Source organism: Cydia splendana, chromosome 13 (assembly GCF_910591565.1).
Source record: "Cydia splendana chromosome 13, ilCydSple1.2, whole genome shotgun sequence".
Taxonomy (NCBI): Eukaryota; Metazoa; Arthropoda; class Insecta; order Lepidoptera; family Tortricidae; genus Cydia; species Cydia splendana.
The window spans coordinates 2669309-2691285 of NC_085972.1; the positions used below are offsets into that span (position 1 = coordinate 2669309).

The window sequence follows — 21977 nt, forward strand, 5'->3', positions numbered from 1 at the left end:
GTTACAGAATTACTTCACTGGAGCAGAAATAATGATATACAGGATGAAATTGATGACTTTATGGTCATACTGAACTACTTTTACTATGGGACCAATGCCGATATCGCGAAAAAAAATTGGTTGTCTCATAGTAAATGTATGAAACAGCCAAATTTTTATTCGCGATTTCGGCATTGGTCCCATAATAAAAGTTATTCAGACCTATAAGTCACTAAGCAGAGTATGGCTGATGGTTAAAATCAAGGCTCGGAACCGGTTTTCTTCAAAACCCCGAAATAGCCCAATATTTCTAATTATTTTATGCTCTTTACGTAGGACTGAATCAGGTGTTTAGGTAACAACTTCGAATTATTAGATTGTCCCATTTAAAATAAAATAATAAACCAAAGAACGAAAAAGAACGGAATACCGGTATTTTTTGTATGAAGAAAAAACCGGTTCCGAGCCTTGGTTAAAATTTCACCCTGTAGGTATTATTCGTATAAAAAAATCATTCAATCAAATCATTGTCATCAAGTCATCATATTCATGTTTGCTGCTTAGCAGCCGTCATAGCTGTCATCATTTTCGGCTTGTTCGCTTTCCTACAGATGAAAAATATATTAAAACGTATTGCAACTGAGTTATTTTATTGCCATATTTGTCTCTTAAATATTGCACACTGGTTCGTCAAAATTAAGTACTTAGTATACCTACTTTTTATATATAATAAATATAGATGAAGCTCTCAGTATACATTTTTGACTTCGAAATACGGTTCATATGACGGACACTTATCTGACACATACTTAGAGCATTTAATAACCGGATTCGCCTTTAAGAGCTTACCCCTCTGCCGAAAACCTTGCACAATTGTGCAAACCTTTGTATGGACTGACGTTTATCTGACATGGCTATTTGTACGTTACGTACAAATCATGTACAAATAGCCATACTTTTGACGTGCCCCTCCCCCGCAAAAATCGGCATACTGATTTGTACAGAAAATGACAGCCAAAGCGTCTCCAGTTACTAAATAATCAAAGGACACATACCATTAAAAGTTATCCCTCCTCCATAAATGTACCATCGCCCACACTCTTAACTGTACATCGGTGACCTTATGCCTTTTGTAATAAAGTCCACCGATGTACAGTTAGGAGTGTTGCTGTTTGTACCCAGCTCTCAGATTTGAATACTACCCAATACACAATTTCCACTGAAATAAAGTTTTTTTACCTGCCTAGTCTCGTAAAAAAAACTTGGTTTCTTAAAATGTAGACTCTAAAAACTCCAGTTCCTACCAACACTAATTATACTCGCTAACATTTTAATAGTAAGTAAATGCTTTACGAAACTAACTTAGGTATTTAATCATTTAAATTTAAAATCTTACAATTTTGTCATTACAAATTGTGATGTTTTGTGACATTTCATTATCTATAATTACTTACGCAACTAATTATTAGATCATTTAAAGTAATAATCAGTCTTTAATACATTCATACATAGGTACCATCAGTTCATTCGTCGTATGTTCAGACCATTTGTTTCCTTATTATGACTAAGACCAATCCCTCTGGCGTATAAAATATACTTATATTCTCTTTATTTATTTTTCTTCTAAGTTAGGTTGTTTATAATACAAAAAACATATAAACACATTATAAGAAACCTAACCTAGGGTGCCGCCGGCAGCGGGGCAGGGCCCAAGCTGCCGGTGGTCAGGGCCGTAGAGTGAGGAACCGACCTATACGCGCCGTGTCCAAGACTACCGCCTTCTGCCACAGAATTAATAATAGTACTAGGCACAGAAGGTTCACTCTCTAACAAAACGCGTCTATTACGACAGATATGACCGCAAGCGCGAGCAGGCGTCCGTTCCGTAGCGGTGCGCGGTTGTCAATGTTGCGCATAAATTAAATATGCATACACTTACAAAACTAAAGCAGTTCATGACTAACTATTTAACATGAAATATATATTAGGTACTACTCAATATTTCTTAAATTTTAACTCACCCACCAAAACATTAACTTCCAATCCTCATTTCTAATACAAAAATATATTATATCTGACTGAATTTGCTTAACATTTAGACTTAACTACATCATAAACTTTTTAAAAGCTTTTTTTACGCAATCGCGCGTTGACACACTGCGTTACTAAAAAAAGAGACGGCGCATGAGGAATTTCGTGACGGCTGTCAATGTCCCTGTGCGAACGGGACAGCAATATACTTATTCGCGTGCGATAGAGATAGAAACAGGCGGGTCAATGTATGAAATCCCTCGTGCTAAGCGTCTCTTGTTATTGTATTTAATGAATTAATATAAAAACGTTTTTAAAACTACATTAAATTGCACCTCAAAGTTAATCACGAATCTAAAAACAATGGACGTCTCACAAAAATAAGTAATTCGACAAAATATCTCTAACAGAATAAACCGGTTTATGCAGTTACTACAAGTGGACCAAATTGGACCATATTAGAAAAATCCGGTTTATGCAGTTACTACAAATGTACCATATTAGTAAACCGGTTTATGCAGTAACTAAAAGTGTACCTTATTGGAATAACCGGTTTGAGCAGTTACTACAAGTGTACCATATTGGAAAAACCGCTTTATGAAGTTAGAACTAGTGTACAAGATTGAAAGGACCGCTTTATGCAGTAATTACCATAAATATTAAATTTAAAAATTTTGATTAGGGTCAAATTTAGCTCATTCTTTTCAACTCAATGTCGTCGTTTAAATACCTGAATAAAAAACTATCCAGTTATAAAATGGACTCCTATTATTTTTCCCTAAAAAAATATAAATTACTTGCAACACCTACATAAAAATGAATAGATTTCCATCATTTTCTTCATGAGCACGAACATCGGGCATACGGTGCAACATCATTCTAGGCTCGGGGCCAGGAATAGGGGGTTTGGAGTAGCAGTCAATGTGGCGGACTGGAAGGACCGCTTTATGCTAACGTGGGGGTAGCGCTCACGCCATTCTAGTACCTGGAATGTGGGAAAATATGACTACATTAATATAAATGCCGGGAAATCGGGATTTGCTGGCTGGGTATGATATAAAAGACCAAGCGCGGCGAGGACATATATGTAATTTGCATATGGCCATGTATTGGCCGGTAATGCCTCCGGCAAAAGTAAGTAGTGTTTTCTCAAAAAATGAGAGGAAATTCCACCTAAGATCAATAATGAAAAAACAAATGTTTTCTATTCTATTTTAAAATCACTGTAGTTAAGTCAGTCTAGACCAGCGGTCGGCAACCTTTTAGCACCCAAGGGCCACATAGCAGTTAACGAAGTGGACGCGGGCCGCACTTTGTTAATATTTATGACTTTATTAGACATTGTCGTTTGTCAATATTACATACAAAATAGCCAGAAAGGCTCGCGGGCCGCATGCGGCCCGCGGGCCGCTGGTTGCCGACCGCTGGTCTAGACAATTTCAAGGGAAAATGGTCAATTAACTTAGAAATATTAGACGTTATTCGGTTTCATTTAGAGGAATGATAAGAATTATCATACTATTTTTCTTTTGTCCCACTACTGGGCAAAGCCCTCAACTCCTGATTTAGCGCTTCTTTCGGCCAGTTCTTAAGGGAGGCGTCAAAGTCGTCCGCCATCTCCGCCTGGGGCTGCCCCGCCCAAGCTTCTCCGTCGGCATCCACTTGGTGGCTACGTGAGCCCATACATCATATCATACATCCCCACATCATACATCATATCATACTACTATTTATACAAATAAAAATAAAATAGTTTACCTGAGACTCTTGTATTTGATCGCAGAAACTGACATCCAGCAGCTTCAGCTCGTGGCATTCTGCTAAGATCCTGTGAAGAAATATATTCCAATCAGAACACAACTTCAAACCGTTCAAAACTTCAGAATACGAGTAATACTAAGATGATGCGTTACTAATATCAGGTGTGGTGGTGCGGTTGCCCTAACACCCAACAACTGAATCAGCTTTGGTGGTCTCGGCAGCAGATTCCTAAAGCTCCCTGTCACACAAAATACTACAACTACGTAGAACTCTAGTACTAAGATACTTACGCGCCACATATGTCAGGTGTAACAGCCCTAACACCCAGCAAGTCCAGCTGCGTCAGCTTGGGGACTTTCGGCAGCAGATTCCTAAGCTATGTCACATCATGCGTAAATAAGGACAATCAGAGTATAGCTTCTTCGCTAAGCCAGGTAACCAACTTAGGCGTGACCGAGTCCAAGTCTTCAGCTGGTCCAGAATACGAGTGGAGGGGACAGCGTTGGAAGATATGATAAGTGGTCTGCTCTCCCTCACCGCACTCGCAGAGTGGAGAATGTTTCCAACCCCATTTGTATGTTAGAGAATCACTGCTGCCATGCCCAGTTCTGTTTGTTTAGGCGGCTCCAAAGTTTGCGAGGGGGGTTAAACCCTTGTACTAAGATACTTACGCGTCACATATATCAGGTGTGACAGCCCTAACACGCAGCAAGTCCAGCTGTGTAAGCTTGGGGACTCTCGGCAGCAGATTTCTAAGCTATGTCACACAAAATACTACAACTCCGTAGAACTCTACTTGTACTAAGATACTTACGCGTCACATATATCAGGTGTAACAGCCCTAACACCCAGCAAGTCCAGCTGCTACAACTTGGGGACTCTCGGCAGCAGGTTCTTAACCTATGACACATAATGAGTAAAGAAAGACAATCATAGCTTCGAGGTCGTTAAGCTAGGTAACCAACTTAGGCGTATCGAGGCCAAGTCTTCAGCTGGTCCAGAATACGAGTGGGGGGAGCAGCGTTGGAAGATATGATAAGTGGTCTGCTCTCCCTCACCGCACTCGCAGAGTGGAGAATCTTTCCAACCCCATTTGTATGTTAGAGAATCACAGCTGCCATGCCCAGTTCTCAGTATATTTAGGCGGCTCCAAAGTTTGCGAGGGAGGTTAAACCCTTGTACTAAGATACTTACGCGTCACATATATCAGGTGTGACAGCCCTAACACGCAGCAAGTCCAGCTGTGTAAGCTTGGGGACTCTCGGCAGCAGATTTCTAAGCTATGTCACACAAAATACTACAACTCCGTAGAACCCTACTTGTACTGAGATACTTACGCGCAACATATATCAGGTGTAACAGCCCTAACACCCAGCAAGTCCAGCTGCGTCAGCTTGCGGACTCTCGGCAGCAGATTCCTAAGGTCTCGGTCACACACTCCGCGTAGAGCGCCCAGGAATAGCTTGCGCAGCTCGCCGCCGTTCAGCCAGGCTAGCCATTCGCCGGAACCGCCGGCTTGGAGACTAAAACAAAAAAAAAACAGTGTCACTGATTACGCGGATTACGCTAACAGGCATTATGAAGCCTTTACAAGCACTAGGTCACCACACATTGGTGCAATTTAACTTGTACAATTTTACGATTCGAGCAGCACTGAGTTGTAATTATTCTACACCTATACAAAAAAAAATTACGTCGCGTAATATTAATGAGGTCGCGCTCCCATACTAAATGACTACGGAAGCGCTTATTTGTAGTGACTTCGTCACATTCTCCACGTCTGCGCACGTCTCCAGGGAAATTTACAAACGGGAGCGAAATACGAGCGAAGCGTTTCCATTTCAGCTTCGGCAAGTCATATTTCACCGATCCTCTAAAAATTTTATGAGCAGGTTCAAGATTTTCAGTTCAGGTTTTTCATAATATATTAGGTCTTCAACTCACAGAGCCCAGGGGCACAGACACTAGTGTGTTTTATTTTGATTTAATTAGTCTAGTGTCCTGCTGCTGGGCAAAGACCTCTTGGTTCCTCCACTCGACCTTATTGCCTGTATTTTCCCACCAATTCGGGTAGAACGCGTCCAAGCTTTTTTTTATACTACGTCGATGGCACACAAGCATACGGCCCGCCTGATGGTAAGCAGTCACCGTAGCCTATGGACGCATGCAACTCCAACAAGCGCGTTTTTGCCGATCCTAACACTCCGCACCCTCATTGAGCTCTGGCATCCTTTCTCACCCGCCAACGCCATCTCCTCTTGTTAACCCAGTGTCAAATTGTACCGGTAACCATGGTAACTCCGGTTTAACCGGTTAACCCCGGGTTAGTGAATGGTGCAAATGGCCCTAAGTATCATAAATATCTTACCACCATCCGACGTCAAGCTCCTGCAGCTTCCTGCAGTTGCCGAGCGCCCTGATGCCGGTGGGGGTCAGCGAGTAGGACTTCCAAAAGTCCGCAGAGACCAAGTCGGGACAGTTCATGCCAAGGGCTATGGCTACTTCGTCCATGGCTGATATCATCTTGCATGAGCCTGTAAATAAATTAAAAATACATATATATTATGGGACAATCTTACACAAATCGATCTAGTCCCACGGTAAGTTCAATAAGGCTTGTCTTGTGGGTACTAGACGACGATATAATATATATAATAAGTAAATAGACAAATGAATGATAATGATAGAATGTAGAGAGTTGTTGAATGATAATGATAGAATGTAGAGATGTTGGACACTACTATAGCCACAGCGGCGGTCGCCGTTATATCTGTCCTGTACAGGTCTAGCCGTTTGAGTTTAGTTAGCGAAGAGAGGCTCTGTCAGTCGAAAAACTACAGAACGAAGGCACTAAACAATAGGCCAAGTAATATTAAATACTTACCAACATTGATGTGTTGCAGTTCAGGATTGGACACGACTATAGCCACAGCGGCGGTCGTCGTTATATCTGTCCTGTACAGGTCTAGTCGTTTGAGTTTTGTTAGCGAAGAGAGGCACTGCCAGTCTGAGCAGCCGACTACGGAACGGAGGCATAACTCTGGAAACAGTGGAGAAAATATATTGTGAATATGGGATTTTTCAGTTAACCCGTACTCTGCGACATGAATATAGTATTGACTAGCGACCCGCCGCGGCTTCGCACGGGTTACACAAAACCATAACAAGTTATACACCTAAACCTTCCTCAAGAACCACTCTATTGACAGGTGAAAACCGCATGAAAATCCGTTCAGTAGATTTCGAGTTTATCGCGAACATACATACAGACAGACGCGGCGGTGGACTTTGTTTTATAAGGTGTAGTGATTAAGGATCGAGTCCTTTGAATCCTCTGCTTTAAGACTCGATTTAGTTTTTCAGACTCTTATAATAGGGGATATTACTGCAATGTTCTGCCGCCAGAGTGCAGCAGCACCGACTCTAGTAAATTCATAGACTAACTTATATATACTGTGCCTTAAACTGTTTTTAGACAAGTTTTCACAGACAATAAAATATGACATTTATGCATCAAGGCGGTTTGTTAACAAGGGCCTACCGGTAAACGCGAAAATCGAATTTTAGTAATCTGCCTCTTTTTCGTTCGAATATGCAATAGTGATAGAAAGGCAGAAACCGAACTTTCGATTGTCGTGTTTCACAGTAGGCCATGTGATTGACGTAGTGACGCATGATGTGTCATTGATGTTTGTTTACTGTATGTGCTCGTTGTGCCACCTACACAGAGCTTTGCCTAATATTCCCTATTAAGTCTTCACTCGAGTTCTTTTCAACTTGTTAGAGACCAGAGTCTGTTGTACGCTTGAGTGATTTTCAGAGGATGTTTTTTTACAAAAAATAAAATGCATTGTCTTCGTGTAAAATTCATGGCTTATGTACACCGTACACCATAGACTAACGCCTTTCTTTACTGTTACTAGTAAATATTAAATAAAACCTAAAAAAGGCTCGCGTCTTAAAAAACTCGAAAGATTTTTTTAAGCGCAGTTTCGTAATAACGATTAGAGTTCTTCAAATTTAGACTCAATATCCTACCAACACTAATAATTATGTAGGTCATGTCCCCGACAACTTTTATGGAACAAATCCTAAAGTATCATATTAGGTACCTATGTAATATTAAAAACTGCTATGAAAGGACATAACAAACTGTAAGATTATGCACTTTGGGGCTATTCACAAATTACGTCATTTCAAATTAGGGGGGGGGGGGGGGTCTGGACATAGGATGACGGTAGCATGAAGTAGGAGGAAATGGGGTCATTTGAAGCATGATTTTTGGATGATTATAGGGGGGGGGGGGTCAAAAATCGATGACGTAATTTATGGACAGCCCCTTTGTTGTCAATTAGTGTCAACCTTTTAGTGTTAAGTACCTAATAAGCGTAGGTACAAAACATAATGCATTAATGTGACTAACTCATTGATTGTTAATATTTTCTGGCTATTCAATTTCCAATAGTTGCAAATTTTAATTACATAACATTTATTATGCTGAATTTGATTTGAAGGTTAAATTGCTAAGGTATGTAGCAAAAGTTGTTTATATCTAAGAGTTGAAAAAGAATATTATGTAATTCAATACGACATGTAGAATTTTCTAAAGATATTATAGATATGCGAACCTTGAAGGTAGATAGAGCTGTCGACGATGGCTCTTAGCACGGCGTTGTTAACGAATTTGCAGCAATTCATCCTTAAGTGTGTTAACTCGGCGCCATTGTCTTTGAGGAAACTGTAAATTAAGAAAATTATATAAAGTTAGAACGGTTTTCAACCTTTTTCAGGACGAGGCCCCTTTTTGCATATCCACCCTACCCTCCCCCTTACCCTTATCCCTTACCCTTACCCTTACGGGGTTTACCCTTTTCCAGGCATAGTACCTACTATTTATCAACCACATACGCGCCACTAGAATTTCAACTTTAGCATTCCGATTTAAGATTCATATTAGATTTCACTTTCGGGAAATTTGACTTGTCTTCAAATGAATTATCAAAGCTGGATTCATTGGAATATACTTGGATTTTTCAGGAAAACCTTGTGGATTGGTGCGGCATGGAAAAGGGTTAAAGGTATTTTTTTGCCTGACACGTTCATAGCACGGTCATGGTATGATACGGTGTAGTGGACAGAGACCTTTAAATTGTGCAACTCCCCAACCCCATAGGGTGGTATTCCACCTGTCCAATTTCTTGGACCAATGTGTATTTGCGTCTCACATTTTGCTTAACGAGAGAGTGAGATGCAATGCACATTGGACCAAGAAATTGGACAGTTAGAATACCACCCTTAGATTTTAAGCGTAAAGCCAGGAAATTAGAAAGGAACAAAAAATATGGGACACCACGCGAAACTGGCGACGGAAGATTTGACGATCGCGCGGATTTTGACCTTTTACTTCAATAACTCTGATAGTATACTTCTGGTCAAATCCCTCGGGTATATTACTAGCTATTTTATACTCAAATTATACTGCTATGGAATGCAGGATAACATTATACAATTGAAAATAAATGAAAATTGGACATGCTTTCGTGATTTTTTTCTATCGGGCCAACTTTAAACTTTTAAGGTTTTTTTGGAGTCCGTCTTCGGAAATATAGTCTTGTTTCCTATATGTGAATCATTGTCCATTGTCTATGATTTTTTTCATCGCATTTGCTCTTCACTTCATTAGATCACGCGGTCGCGGTAGGCCTAAGAAGCGCTGGCTGGACGTCGTGACAGCGGACATGGAAGAGAACAATCTCACACCTGAGGATGCCGAAGACCGGGCAAAGTGGAGAAGACTGAGCAGGAAAGCGGACCCTGGTGCTAGGCCGGGAAAACGCTAGGTTGAAGAAGATTTGCTCTTCATTAAAACGTGTAGAAATTCAAAATAAAAACTACAATTTTGCGGGAGCCGCCTTTTAAGAGCTCCCGGAATGTATGGAGACCCATAGGTGGAGAAACAGCCCATCGCTACTAATATTATAAATGCAAAAGTAAATATGTCTGTCTATCACGTCCCCATGCTTAAACCGCTGAATTGAAATGTGGCATTGAGGTAGTTTAAGGCCCAGGAAAGGACATAGGATAGTTTTTAACAATCATCATCGTCCACGCCGACGAAGTTGTCACGTAAATGTCATAGGCCAACTCGTAGTATGGCTACTAGACCTCCTGTGTAGACAGAGCCTATATACAAACTAAATTAAACACACGCAAGCATCAATCTATTTACATAGGTACCTACATGGAATATTTAACCTTCTGTAACTAGAGTAGGTATGAGTTACCTAATACCGCACACTACCCATAAATTCAAAATGGCATTCTATATATTTAATGCTGAATACCTGAATAGTGTTAGGGGCCGCGAAAATGAAACCAAACTCGAGGCAAATGTACTTTAATTCATAAAATATTTTTCACTCGCCTATCAAGCGTGTTGCTAATATAACTTGATACTTTAATCCTTAACAATTATTCTTAACCAAAGATCTCATTTATACTGGTTTATTTTGGCAAAGTTCGCCTTTGGTAGGCGATATGATACATTCCAGATATTGTGTCCTATGTCAGTTCACATCAAATAGTAATTGTGCAATAGATGAAAAATAAAATTAAGAAACCAGAGCCTTGTCCAATTTCGAAGCATCAGATAACAACGCCCTAAAGGAATTTTACAAGTTTCATCCTTTTGATATGACATAATAACATTAATGTTTTCGTGGTAACGCTGACAGTGTGATGGGCCCTTACAGGCAGGATACATTTTTTCAATACCTGACACTGACTCAAAAACCCGGGATATTTATACAGGGTGGCTAAAAAATAACTGCTTTCCCGTTGCCAGGGAGGTTGTGGTATTATACTGAGCAACTTTTACTATGGGACCAACCCCGAAATCGCGGGCACAGAAAACCCAACTGTAACGTTAAAGCACTAAGATTCATTATTGGCCATCACCCTTGTGGTCGGCGTTTAAACGACTAGACAATTTTTCCAGTGCATTGTCTGACAGTGTTGAAAAGATTACAATTGACATTGACTTTAATTGAACATTAGGTTAATGCGATTAATTGTGAGATGTAATTGAAAATCCGGAATGATCTGTTTACAATGGAACGAGGAAGAGGGCGATTTATTGAGTTAATAGTATTATGTACATCGTTATGCTATACACAATCATTTGTGACGTTATCTATGAAAAGGGACCTTATTGTCGATGGCGCTTACACCATTATTAACGACGCTCCGTTAAAAATAAAATGCCGCGCGACGCAGTGCGGCGTAAGCGCCATCGACAATAAGGTCCCTTTTTATAGATAATGCCCCATTTATTTACTTAATCGTATGGCATTATACAAAGCTTCTGCCCGCGACTTCGTCTACGTGGGACGATGATGATGATGACGATTTATAAAAACTCATATGTCCTTCCTCCAGTCCGGTCTCAAACTATCTCTATGCCAAATTTCACCAAAATAGGTTCAGTGGTTTAAGCGTGAAGAGGTAACAGACAAGAGTTACTTTCGCATTTATATTTAGTAGGGATAAATAGTATAGATACAGAAATCATCATCATCATCATCATATCAGCCAGAGGACGTCCATTGCTGGGCATTAGGCCTTCCCCAAAGAGTGCCACAATGACCGGTCTTGCGCCACCCGCATCCAGCGGACTCCCGCGACCTTTACCAGGTCATCAGCCCACCTTGTGGGGGGTCTACCCGCACTGCGCCTTCCGGTACGTGGTCGCCACTCGAGAACCTTTCCGCCCCAATGGCCATCGGTTCTACCATGGTATAATAATATACTCCGCCTGGTACTCCATTCCCGTCTTTTCTAGGTCACCTAACTGACACAAGCCTACGTCATCATGCGACAGCGCTATATGATAATATGCGATAGCGCTATATATAGCGGCCATGTTGTTGTGACGTAGGCCTGTGTCACTCTGGGAATAGAAGACCATGTTTTATTAGACTATGGGTTCTACATAAATCACAATTAGATAAATTACTTACTTTACAACGTAGTTGGGAAGTATCATAAGATGGCTTCCACACCACGACAGGTCCAGTTTCTGAAGGAATTTGCATCGCATTGAAAGAGTCACCAGTACCTGATGCAAATATATATTATATGTTACGACTATTATATAAGTAAGTACTTTTCTACATCTTTAAAATGACACTTTACGGCTAGGCCACGACATTGCGCGACTGGCGACAGCGGCGGCGGCAACCTTAGGTGGGAACGAAAGGTCCGATCGCCCAATCGATCGATCGATCTATGGTTGCCGCCGCCGCCGTTAAATGATCCTATAATTTAATAATTAAATATTGCACTAAATAACAACAAAAAGAAACAGAGATTCTACTATTAATCCTCTTAGCGCCACTTGCACCATCCCACTAACCCGGGGTTAAGCGGTTAAACCTTTAACCCAGTGTCAAATTGTACTGGTAACTCCAGGGGCCAGGGGGCCAGTGATTATGTTTAGGACCTACACTGAATTGCTAAAGGACGGAGCTATATAAGTCGCATAACTCCGTCCCTTAGCAATTCAGTTTAGGTCCTAAACAGAATCGCAATAAGGACATCATGGTAAGGCCCCAGGTTTAACCGGTTAACCCCGGGTTAGTGGAATGGTGCAAGTGGCGGTAAAGACGTCACCATGCAGCGCCTTTACTATGCTTTCATTATAGCTTTTTGTCTTTGACAGCGGTCAGACTAGTCTAATTTTACTTCCGAGCTATAAATATCAGTAAAGAAAATAAAGCTGTTTGGTAGAGAATCGTCGATTTTTCTAGGCAGGCAACATTTGGAAAATTCCATATACATATAGTCTGTAATGCCATTTTCTTCAGTAGAAAAAAGCGGCAAATTTAAAAACTGAAGGCGCGAAGGGTAATAGTCCCATAGAACATTTGAATTTCGCGCCTTTTTCTAATGACAAAGCTGTTGGACAGATTATTATCGACATAACTTCACAAGATGTCACGAGAATCGGCTCGGAAATGTGACCTGTAGAGAGCAGCCAGTCAGGTCAGGCCACAGACAAAACATCCTCCAGACTGAGCATAGTCGCGCTACCCCCTCTGCCACGCATACGGTAATTTTACTCCATGTTCGAGTCGAAAGTGTCTTTGTGTGACGTCCGTGTATTTGAACGGACCAATCACGGTGCGGGATCTCGCTCACCTCGTCCCGCGCACCCTCGCATTTTTGGCATCATCGGTTGCATGAAATAATTGCTTAACCCTAGGCAGTCTAGAGGATTCCTAGTCTGTGGGTCAGGCATACGAAAGCATATTTTTGCCTAGGCTGAACAAGCAGAGCAGACACATCGCTCAGGCGCAATCGTTAGGCCAATGAATAAAGGAACTGTTAGATTATGTACGTACAGAATAGATGTAGTCTGAAATAGCAAGACACGTTCGTACGTTTCCGTGAAAATACCAAGGAAAACAATTATGCACTACATCTTTAGTTCATGTTCATACTTACTTGGGATTGCACGCAATGCCAATACGGCCTAAGGTCAATGCTACGATACAGGATGGCGTCAGAGGCGAGCCTGTTGAAATGTCTGTTGACCTGCGCGCAGCGGCACAGCGATTGCATGTCTAGGTACTTCATCACGCAGAGGATCGTCTCGTCCTGAAAGGAAAATACGTGCTGAAGCGTGCTAATGTTTAGATAAATGATGGGTTGATTGTTGGGTTTTTGTTATGAGAAAATGACAGAACATCCTCAGTAAGTGGTCCAGAAAAAAGTAGCAGATCATATTAATGAATATTTGACAGACTGGCAAAGAGTTTTTCACATCGCCTATTCGGAAAGTGGTTTTTTCTTCCCGCTAGTGATCAATGGGTCAAAGTGGCACTTTTCTGTTCGAGGACACGATTTTTTTTCTTTTTTGCATACTATTTATTTTGGTTAAATAATATTTTGAAACATAATACTTTTCCTTATAGTTGATGTGAAATTCAGTATGTCACGTGGGCGAAAACCTTGGGTGTTAACACTTGATTCCTTCATTAGGCTCAGAATTCTATTTTAGAATCCCTTGCTACGCTCAGGATTCAATTGTAGAATACTTAGCTTGTTCAGGATTCAATGTAGGTACGCCCTCGCCGTAAATATATCATTTTACACCCTTATGACACAATACTACATCAAGGTTTCAAAATAGACGGGGGAAGAAAAATGTTTCCTTGCATCAATTCCTACAGTTCTGAAAGCTTTTTCTAATCAATATTTAGGGTTTACAGATGCCCACGGTACGATTATCCGGAGCGCCCTAATTGAGCCCTTCAGGAAATTAATGACCCTAGGGTCAAAGTCTAGAACGCTATACCGACAAAGTCGTACAGTCGGGAGGATGTATAAATTACATTTCGTTAGTTAGTTCATGATTAAGAACAAAGAAATCCCGAGAATTTCCTGTGAGCTGTGTAAAATAAGCTCAATCTATAGTTTTTTTTATAACAATCGATATAAATGTAACTTAGAAAATCCTACACAACTCGAAAATTCGATGATTTGGTCAAAATATAAATCTTTACTTATATGGAAACTATCACCAACGGGATACAATGAGATCTATTTATTATGGCGTATTTTTTGTTTTATGTTGCGTAAAAAACTAGTTTACTTAAACGTACACTCCAGATCAAAATATTTCTACAATCGTCCGTTTATTTAACACACTTTACCAAAAAAATATTGGAAATAAAACAAGTGCTTTGTGAGAAATTAAAATAAATAACAAATAAATTAGAGACTGCTATTTTAAAAACGCCGCCACTTTTGCGCAGACATGCGTAGAACAGATAACGTACCTGTTAGATAGAGCATATGAAGCGATTCAGGTTTTATACATATTATAATATATTGGTACTCCTTAAACTATATCGCCTGACTACGCAGTTGCATAATTCGGTTATTGTATTTAAGTAATGAAAAAATCAATAATAATCTAAATCATGGGGCAAACATAGGTTGATGTAGAACACAACAGTGTAGTGCGGTTAGCAGGTAATGGTAACATTCCATTTCTGACTGCAGCTGCACTACTAGTACTGAACGCGTCGCTGTTATTGTCAATTTCCATAGTAAAATGAACAGTAATGCAGCTGTCGTTGGAAATGGACTGTCACCTTAATACATAATATACATATTTAATTTCGACAATTCACTTCGAGGTTTTTGTAAGGTTGTGCTAAATGCGTCTCTTTCTTCCTCAACATGGCATGTCACATGAAAGAGTATATGTTATGCAAGTAAACAATGCGAGGTCTATATGTGGTAGTCTATATAACCCGGGCTTTGTGCGTGACGCGGCAGCGGCACACGTTCCGACGCGTTACGATGCTGTGAGTGTGTGAATAAAAGGGAGGGGTATATTTTCGTTGTTTGGATACCGTTCGTATGATCATGACATTCTTGACCGGCCGATTAATATGCATTTATTTTAATGTACCGGGTGTTTCCTGTAACACGACACGAGCAAATAATTAAACCATATATTGTACTCTTCAAACGATATACCTTTTGACTAACTACTTTTAAAAATTATGAAAACTTTAGATTTTCTCTTTTTTCATACAAATTAAATAATATATTCAGTATACGCTGTCATCACTATCAGAGTGTTTGACATTGCTTGTCATGCCTTAAAAATAACAAAATTTGCAATATATTGCATCTGAGAATAAACTGATGTGTAATAAAAACCAAAAAATAAGTTATTTTTAAGTTCCTGAACAAATGTCAATCAGTTTGAGAAGTAAAGCCTACAATTTAATGTCAATATTGCTCCTGGTATACGAAACACCCGGTATATTACAAACATTTGCGATATATAGGCTCATGGATTTTTCTGTAAATACTCGTAAATGTCGTTTACGAAAATTTTGAGGGTGCAGATTACAAAATTGATGACTATTTTGGAATCCAATATCTGCCATATTGGAAATCGCAATCCACTGCCACGCAATCTACCTATTGCAAATTTTATACCTGCCGCTGCCGTATGCTCTTATTCATAAAAGTCATTTATCTCATTTCCGAAATTGTTGGGGATGCAGATTTCAAAAATAATGTCCGTTAAGGAATCTAAGATGGCGGTCTTGTACTTTTTCATACAAGTCGTGATGATACTTGTTTCCAAATTTTTTGAGGATGCAGACTTAAAAACAATGTTCTTTTTGGAACCAAGATGGCGGCTATGCAATTTTCGTAAAAGTCGTCATGGTACTCATTTTCGAATTTTTGCGGGTGGGTGAATCAACTTTTAAATGTCCACATGATGAAATTATGGTTTTTTTTTTGTTATTGTCCATATTTATGGGTGAATCAACTTTTAAATGTCCACATGATGAAATTATGTATTTTTTTTTCTTATTGTCCATATTTATCGATCTCTTGTTTATGATTATGTATAAAGCAGAGCTGTTTCTTTAAGACTTTAGTGATATTGACGAAAAAAATTCACCAGCTTAAATCTGCTCTGTCCCCTGGACCACCCAAAAGTATTTTTAGTCAAATTAGACATCAATTATTGGTTATCAATTATTTTACTTACATTAATTAAACAATGCAGTATAATTTTTTATCTTTATAAAAATTGCCCTCTGGACAACTCTTATTTTACATAATCGGAACTTTTTATCTATACGCGAAATAGTTACAGAAATCTAAGAAAATTGCTCCTGCTACTTTGTTTTATATTGTGTTATTGTTTCTACATAAAATATGAACTGCGCTCGAATTTAAAACGAAAAAAATAAAGATATGTGTTTTTCAATTTAGGGGCAACTAAGTTGTCCCATAGACATATCTGGTTGTCCAACGGAAATATTAATAATAAACCTTACCCTAAATGACACAAATTTAATAAAATATCAGAAAGCACTAACAATATAGGTACGTTAGTGCTTTCTCATACTTTATTGAATTTGTTTCAGACCCTATAAAAAATCTTATCACATCGTTTTTGTCCAAGGGACAACCAAAATGTCCTATGGAGCAGGGATGTTGTGGATGCAGATTTTTTGACATCCGCGTATGCGGATGCGGATGCGGATGTCAAGATTTGGTACTTAAAAAACGTCAAATATTACATTTTTAGCATTTTTTATTTAAAAAAAACGAAACGTTTAGTATTTGAGCAAGAATAGGCGCGTTTTATTTAATAAACAGTAACTTGGCCGACTTTTCGGGATCTAGACGATTTTGTTATATATAATGACGAAATTACCTAGCACTTGCGCCGCCGGCGCCGCCGCTAATACGTTCCTGTTACCGACTTGGCCGACATCCGCATCATGCGGATGCTCCGCATCGATTTTATGCGGATGCGGATGCAGATGCGGATGTTGAAAATAATGCGGATGTTCCGCGGATGCGGATGCGAATATTCGCAACATCCCTGCTATGGAGTACCACTTCCGTTGTCCAAGTGACTAGTTGTCTGAGGGACTTATCTGTGACTTTGAGGCGTATAATAAATACTAAAGATTTTTTGTGTTTATTTCACTCTTACGGTAAAATATATGTAAAATAGTATCTGGTACAATACAATTTATTGTAATATGTTAAGTATTTATGTATTTGTGCCAGTGATTCAATGGACTTATAATAAAGCCACCATCACTCTCCAACAGTACTCGACCGACTGACGCCGCGAGTTTCGTGTTGTCAAAATGGGTAGGCCTATCTGCTTATCAGAAATTTGAACTTGTCGTCAAGTATCTTGCTACGTTATCTATATTTAGATTTTATAACTAATTTATGGTTGTCCAGTGGCCTGCATGGCGAAGATAATTCAAGGGACAAAATATAAACGCAAGAAATTCATAAACCGTTACATGCAAACAACAAATCGGTATGTTTTATTGATGATACTTATCCATAAAAAGCGGCTAAGTGCGAGTCGGACTCGCCCATGAAGGGTTCCGTAGCAGAAAATAACATAATAAAATTGCGTGTTACGATTTATGTTGTATTAAAAAAAAACTACTCACTAGATCTCGTTCAAACCAATTTTCGGTGGAAGTTTGCATGGCAATGTACATCATATTTTTATCATTCCCTTATTTTATACGTTACAGGGGGGGGGGACACATTTTACCACTTTGGAAGTGTCTCTCGCGCAAACTATTCAGTTTAGAAAAAAAATATATTAGAAACCTTAGGGTAGTTTGAAAAAATAGAAATGGGTACTAAAATTAATAGTTTGGCAACAAAAACGGAGCCTTAAAATATATTAATATGAGTTGTGTTTTAATGCCGTTACAGCTTTTGATTATTTTTAGGCAGGTACCAAGTATTTATTTGGCAACTGAATTATTATATTGGAGACCATTTATGAAGCATATTTTAAAAAGAAAACGTTTCTATTAATTCAAAAATGAAGTTCTTTTAAAATATTTTGTTGGTCATTACACGGTCAACCTAACACGCTCCTCCTCGCTTTGCTCGTCGTCGCACCTATCTGTTGACTCTAGTAGAACACAGTGGTAACTATTAAAATTAGTAATTTAATATTTATAGATCTAATGGTATAATGGCCATTAGGCGTGTCATGATTAGGAATATCCGACTATTAAGTATACTGACCATTCTTCTTCTTCGACCTAGCGTTTTCCCGGCCTGGCGCCAGGGAAAATAATAAGTAAGGGTAAGTATACTGACCATTACGTTTTGGAAAATTAATTCGAGGTGTTTTGTGTAAAGAGTTCATTAAATTTAGCAGCTTTCGTGTTAAAATACTACCTAGCTGAAACGATATGGTCAGTTATGACTATAGTTGATTACTTAGGTGTGAACAACTAGATGACAATTAAATTATATGATCGCTTTAAAATATTAGTTGCCAATTTATTATTTTAGTCGCCAACCTATCTATCACTTTAAGTTCCCTATAATTTTTTTGGGTGGCTTGATTTTGCTGCCAGTTATTTTAATAATATGATGCTTATATTTGAGGCTAATATATATTTTTTGGCGCTAAAATATCAATGCACAGCCAAATTATATTATTATATGCCCAATGAAAGTTCCTGTTTAATATTTTAGTTGCCCGGTTAATAATAAGCCCAAAAAAAAATTCTTGAGTTTCAGTTTTAAGTATGGGGACCCCCAAAAATTATTGTTTTTTTTCTATTTTTGTGTGAAAATCTTAATGCGGTTCACAGAATACATCTACGTACTAGTACGTACCAAGGTTCAACAGTATAGTTCTTATAGTTTCGGAAAAAACTGGCTGTGACAGGGGACGGACCGACAGACAGACATGACGAATCTATAAGGGTTCCGTTTTTTGCCATTTGGCTACGGAACCCTAAAAATTATTATGTGTATTAATATCAATTCCGCGACAGTATTTTTTCATGATACAAAGTTTTATGGTGCGCTGTTGCAAGGGAACAATCTGTCCTACTATGGAAAACCAACTTTTGGTCTTTTGGACAACCAATAAAAAACGGGTATATTGTAAAACAACGCGAAATGTTTTGTAATAAAATGTTAGATAATATTAATAGGAACATAACGGAATACTAAAAAAAACTCATACTCTTATATAGACTCAAACAATCGTTTTTGCGACTAGAACTTTTGTCTGATCATGATGATTTTTTACGAAAAATTGCGAATCTTGAATTCCAAAACGGACATTGTTTTTAAAAGCTGCATCCCCTAAATATGTATTTGTAAAGAGTATCAACTCGACTTAAATGAAAAAGTGCATGACCGCCATCTTGGATTCCAAAACGGACATTATTTTTGAAAGTTGCACCCCCAAAAAATTCGGAAATGAGTACCATGACAACTTTTACAAAAAAGTGCGTGGCCGCCATCTTGGATCCAAAACGAACATTTTTTTAGGGTTCCGTACTCAAAGGGTAAAATCGGGACCATATTACTAAGACTGAACTGTCCGTCTGTCCATCTGTCCGTCTGTCTGTCACCAGGCTGTATCTCATGAACCGTAATAGCTAGACAGTTGAAATTTTCACTAATTATGTATTTCTGTTACCGCTATAACATCAAATACTAAAAAGTACGGAATGAATATCATAACGACTTTTACGAAAAATTGCAAGACCACCATCTTGGATTCCAAAACGGACATTATTTTTGAAATCTGCATCTCCGACAATTTCGGAAACATGTTTTGAAATCCGCACCCGATATTTTTTTTAAATAGTTCTCGTTTTAAAAATCTGCACCCAAGAACATCCAGACAACGACTATCATGACAGCCATTTTGTTAAAGGTCTTGGATTCTAAGTCAATATTTACAAAAAGGTTTATCTAGCTTGCATTACGGTCGAAACCAGATCGTCAAAGATGGTCGTTCTTACAGCGTGATAAAGCGGTGTCCGTCACTTTGTGTGTGAAAAGTGACAGATATTTTATCACTTGAATAAAGATGGATAAAGCCATCCATAATGCACCGGCAGTATCGAGTAGGTAAAGGTTAAATGCAATACTAATTCTACTAAATAAACGGAGCCCATATTTTTCTCCATATTGTATATAACTAGCGTTTGCTAACTCCTAAGATACCTACATCCTGAGTCGACGCGTTGCTCTGCGGTCGCATGTTTTGAGTTATCGCCATTGCCTCCCCTCCCCTCCCGCCCCGCGCCGATCATTTAAATAATTTAAGGATAACCATTTTTACAATTGTGTCGAACGCTCAGTGTATTAATAGGAGATACTTTGACGCTGTGATAACATTCAGTACAGGCTTTATGGTGCATTAAAAAAAAATACTGTAGAATTAGTGCGCGTGGGCTAAAATTCGTTATAATTGTTTAAAAAATAGTAAAAACAAAATCCCCTGGATTTTCTTTTTTTTATATTGAGTAGAATAATTGGCGTAACAATATAGTGGAAAATCACCAAGTGTTTAATTAATGTTGTATAGTAATTATTTATTTTAATCATTTTTATTGCTCGTGACGTATGTACCACTAAAAAAGTGGGGGATATTTTACTTACAGAGTAAAATATTTAGTTTTGCTCTTTGAATAAAAAATCACTACTGTACAATTTAATGTTTACATCTTTTTAAAAACTAAATTTTAAAAAAATTTTTTTCGAAAAATCTCAATATATTTTTTTGAGATAACTTTACACATACATTCACACAATAGTGTTCTATAATATTCCAAACACAAATATACTGTAGGACATAATGTGATGTTCTCGAACAATTCAAAGTTTGTTCCCCCGTCTAAAAGGAGGTTTTATTTATAATGTTTGTTACTTCATAACTCCGTCATTTTGCCACCGGAGATATGAACCCAGTAACATATTCAATTGGGTGAAGTTCAGTACCGTCGGCTATATGCACATTATGATGCACAGAAAACTTTTTGACTATTTTTACATAATGGCAGGTGGCCAAATCTAGCCAAAACAACACGGATGTGTTAAATGCGAGCAGCATGGCAACAAACATTTCTCAAAACATTAATTACGTACATTTCGCCATTTATAGTTCCCGTTGTGATAAACTCTTAATTCGCTTTTTAGTCCAGACATACCTTCAGATAGCCTACCAAATCTTACACGGTGGCCAAAAAATAAGTGCATTCCCATTGCCAGGGAGGTTTTGGGATTATACTGAGCAACTATTAGCGAAATGGCGGAAAAAAATTGGATGCGAAAAATACATTATGGCTGGTCCATTTTCTATGGGAGGGTACATTTTTTTTCGCGATTTCGGGGTAGTTCTCATAGTAAAAGTTGCTCAGTATAATCCCAAAACCTCCCTGGCAACGGGAATGCACTTATTTTTTGGTCACCTGTATTTTTATGGATTTTTGCAGACTATTTTGTGTTTCTATTTATCTTTCATATTGTCTGTAAATTGTTACCAACACAATATTCAGCAACCACACGTTATATCGTCCATTATACGTAGCAGTGCGATTTCGTAAAAGTAGGTGTATAATTTCCTGACCTGTGTCTTGGCACTTCTCTTTACCACTTTCTGTTCCTTTAAGGTCTCCCCAGATATATCGACGCGGAATCGGCAAAGGCCGATATGAAAATTATGTCTGCGCAATAAGAGCGAAAAAGTCGTCGTTCGACTCAGCTCGCATCGGCCGGCGATTGCCGATGCGTCGACGGCTTTTTCGCTCTTATTGCGCAGACATAAAGCTTTTTCTTATCGGCTTTTGTACATT

General features: G+C 38.7%; 1 protein-coding gene across 3 annotated transcripts in view; it reads right to left on the reverse strand.

Annotated features, from left to right (window-relative positions):
• Positions 1 to 290: 290 nt before the first annotated feature.
• LOC134796355 (F-box/LRR-repeat protein 4) overlaps positions 291 to 21977 on the reverse strand; it is a 38124-nt gene continuing 16437 nt past the window's right edge. For 2 of the 3 annotated variants that reach the window (XM_063768515.1, XM_063768514.1), the window contains exons 6-13: positions 13276 to 13428; positions 11790 to 11887; positions 8400 to 8509; positions 6656 to 6811; positions 6140 to 6305; positions 5109 to 5294; positions 3769 to 3838; positions 2750 to 2995 (exon numbers count right to left, since the gene is read on the reverse strand). In XM_063768515.1, the coding sequence (XP_063624585.1) occupies positions 2885 to 2995; positions 3769 to 3838; positions 5109 to 5294; positions 6140 to 6305; positions 6656 to 6811; positions 8400 to 8509; positions 11790 to 11887; positions 13276 to 13428 (1050 nt within the window). In that variant the 3' untranslated portion in view covers positions 2750 to 2884. Of the gene's footprint in view, positions 585 to 2749; positions 2996 to 3768; positions 3839 to 5108; positions 5295 to 6139; positions 6306 to 6655; positions 6812 to 8399; positions 8510 to 11789; positions 11888 to 13275; positions 13429 to 21977 lie in introns of those variants that run through there. The other variant, XR_010144922.1, reaches the window with a different exon arrangement.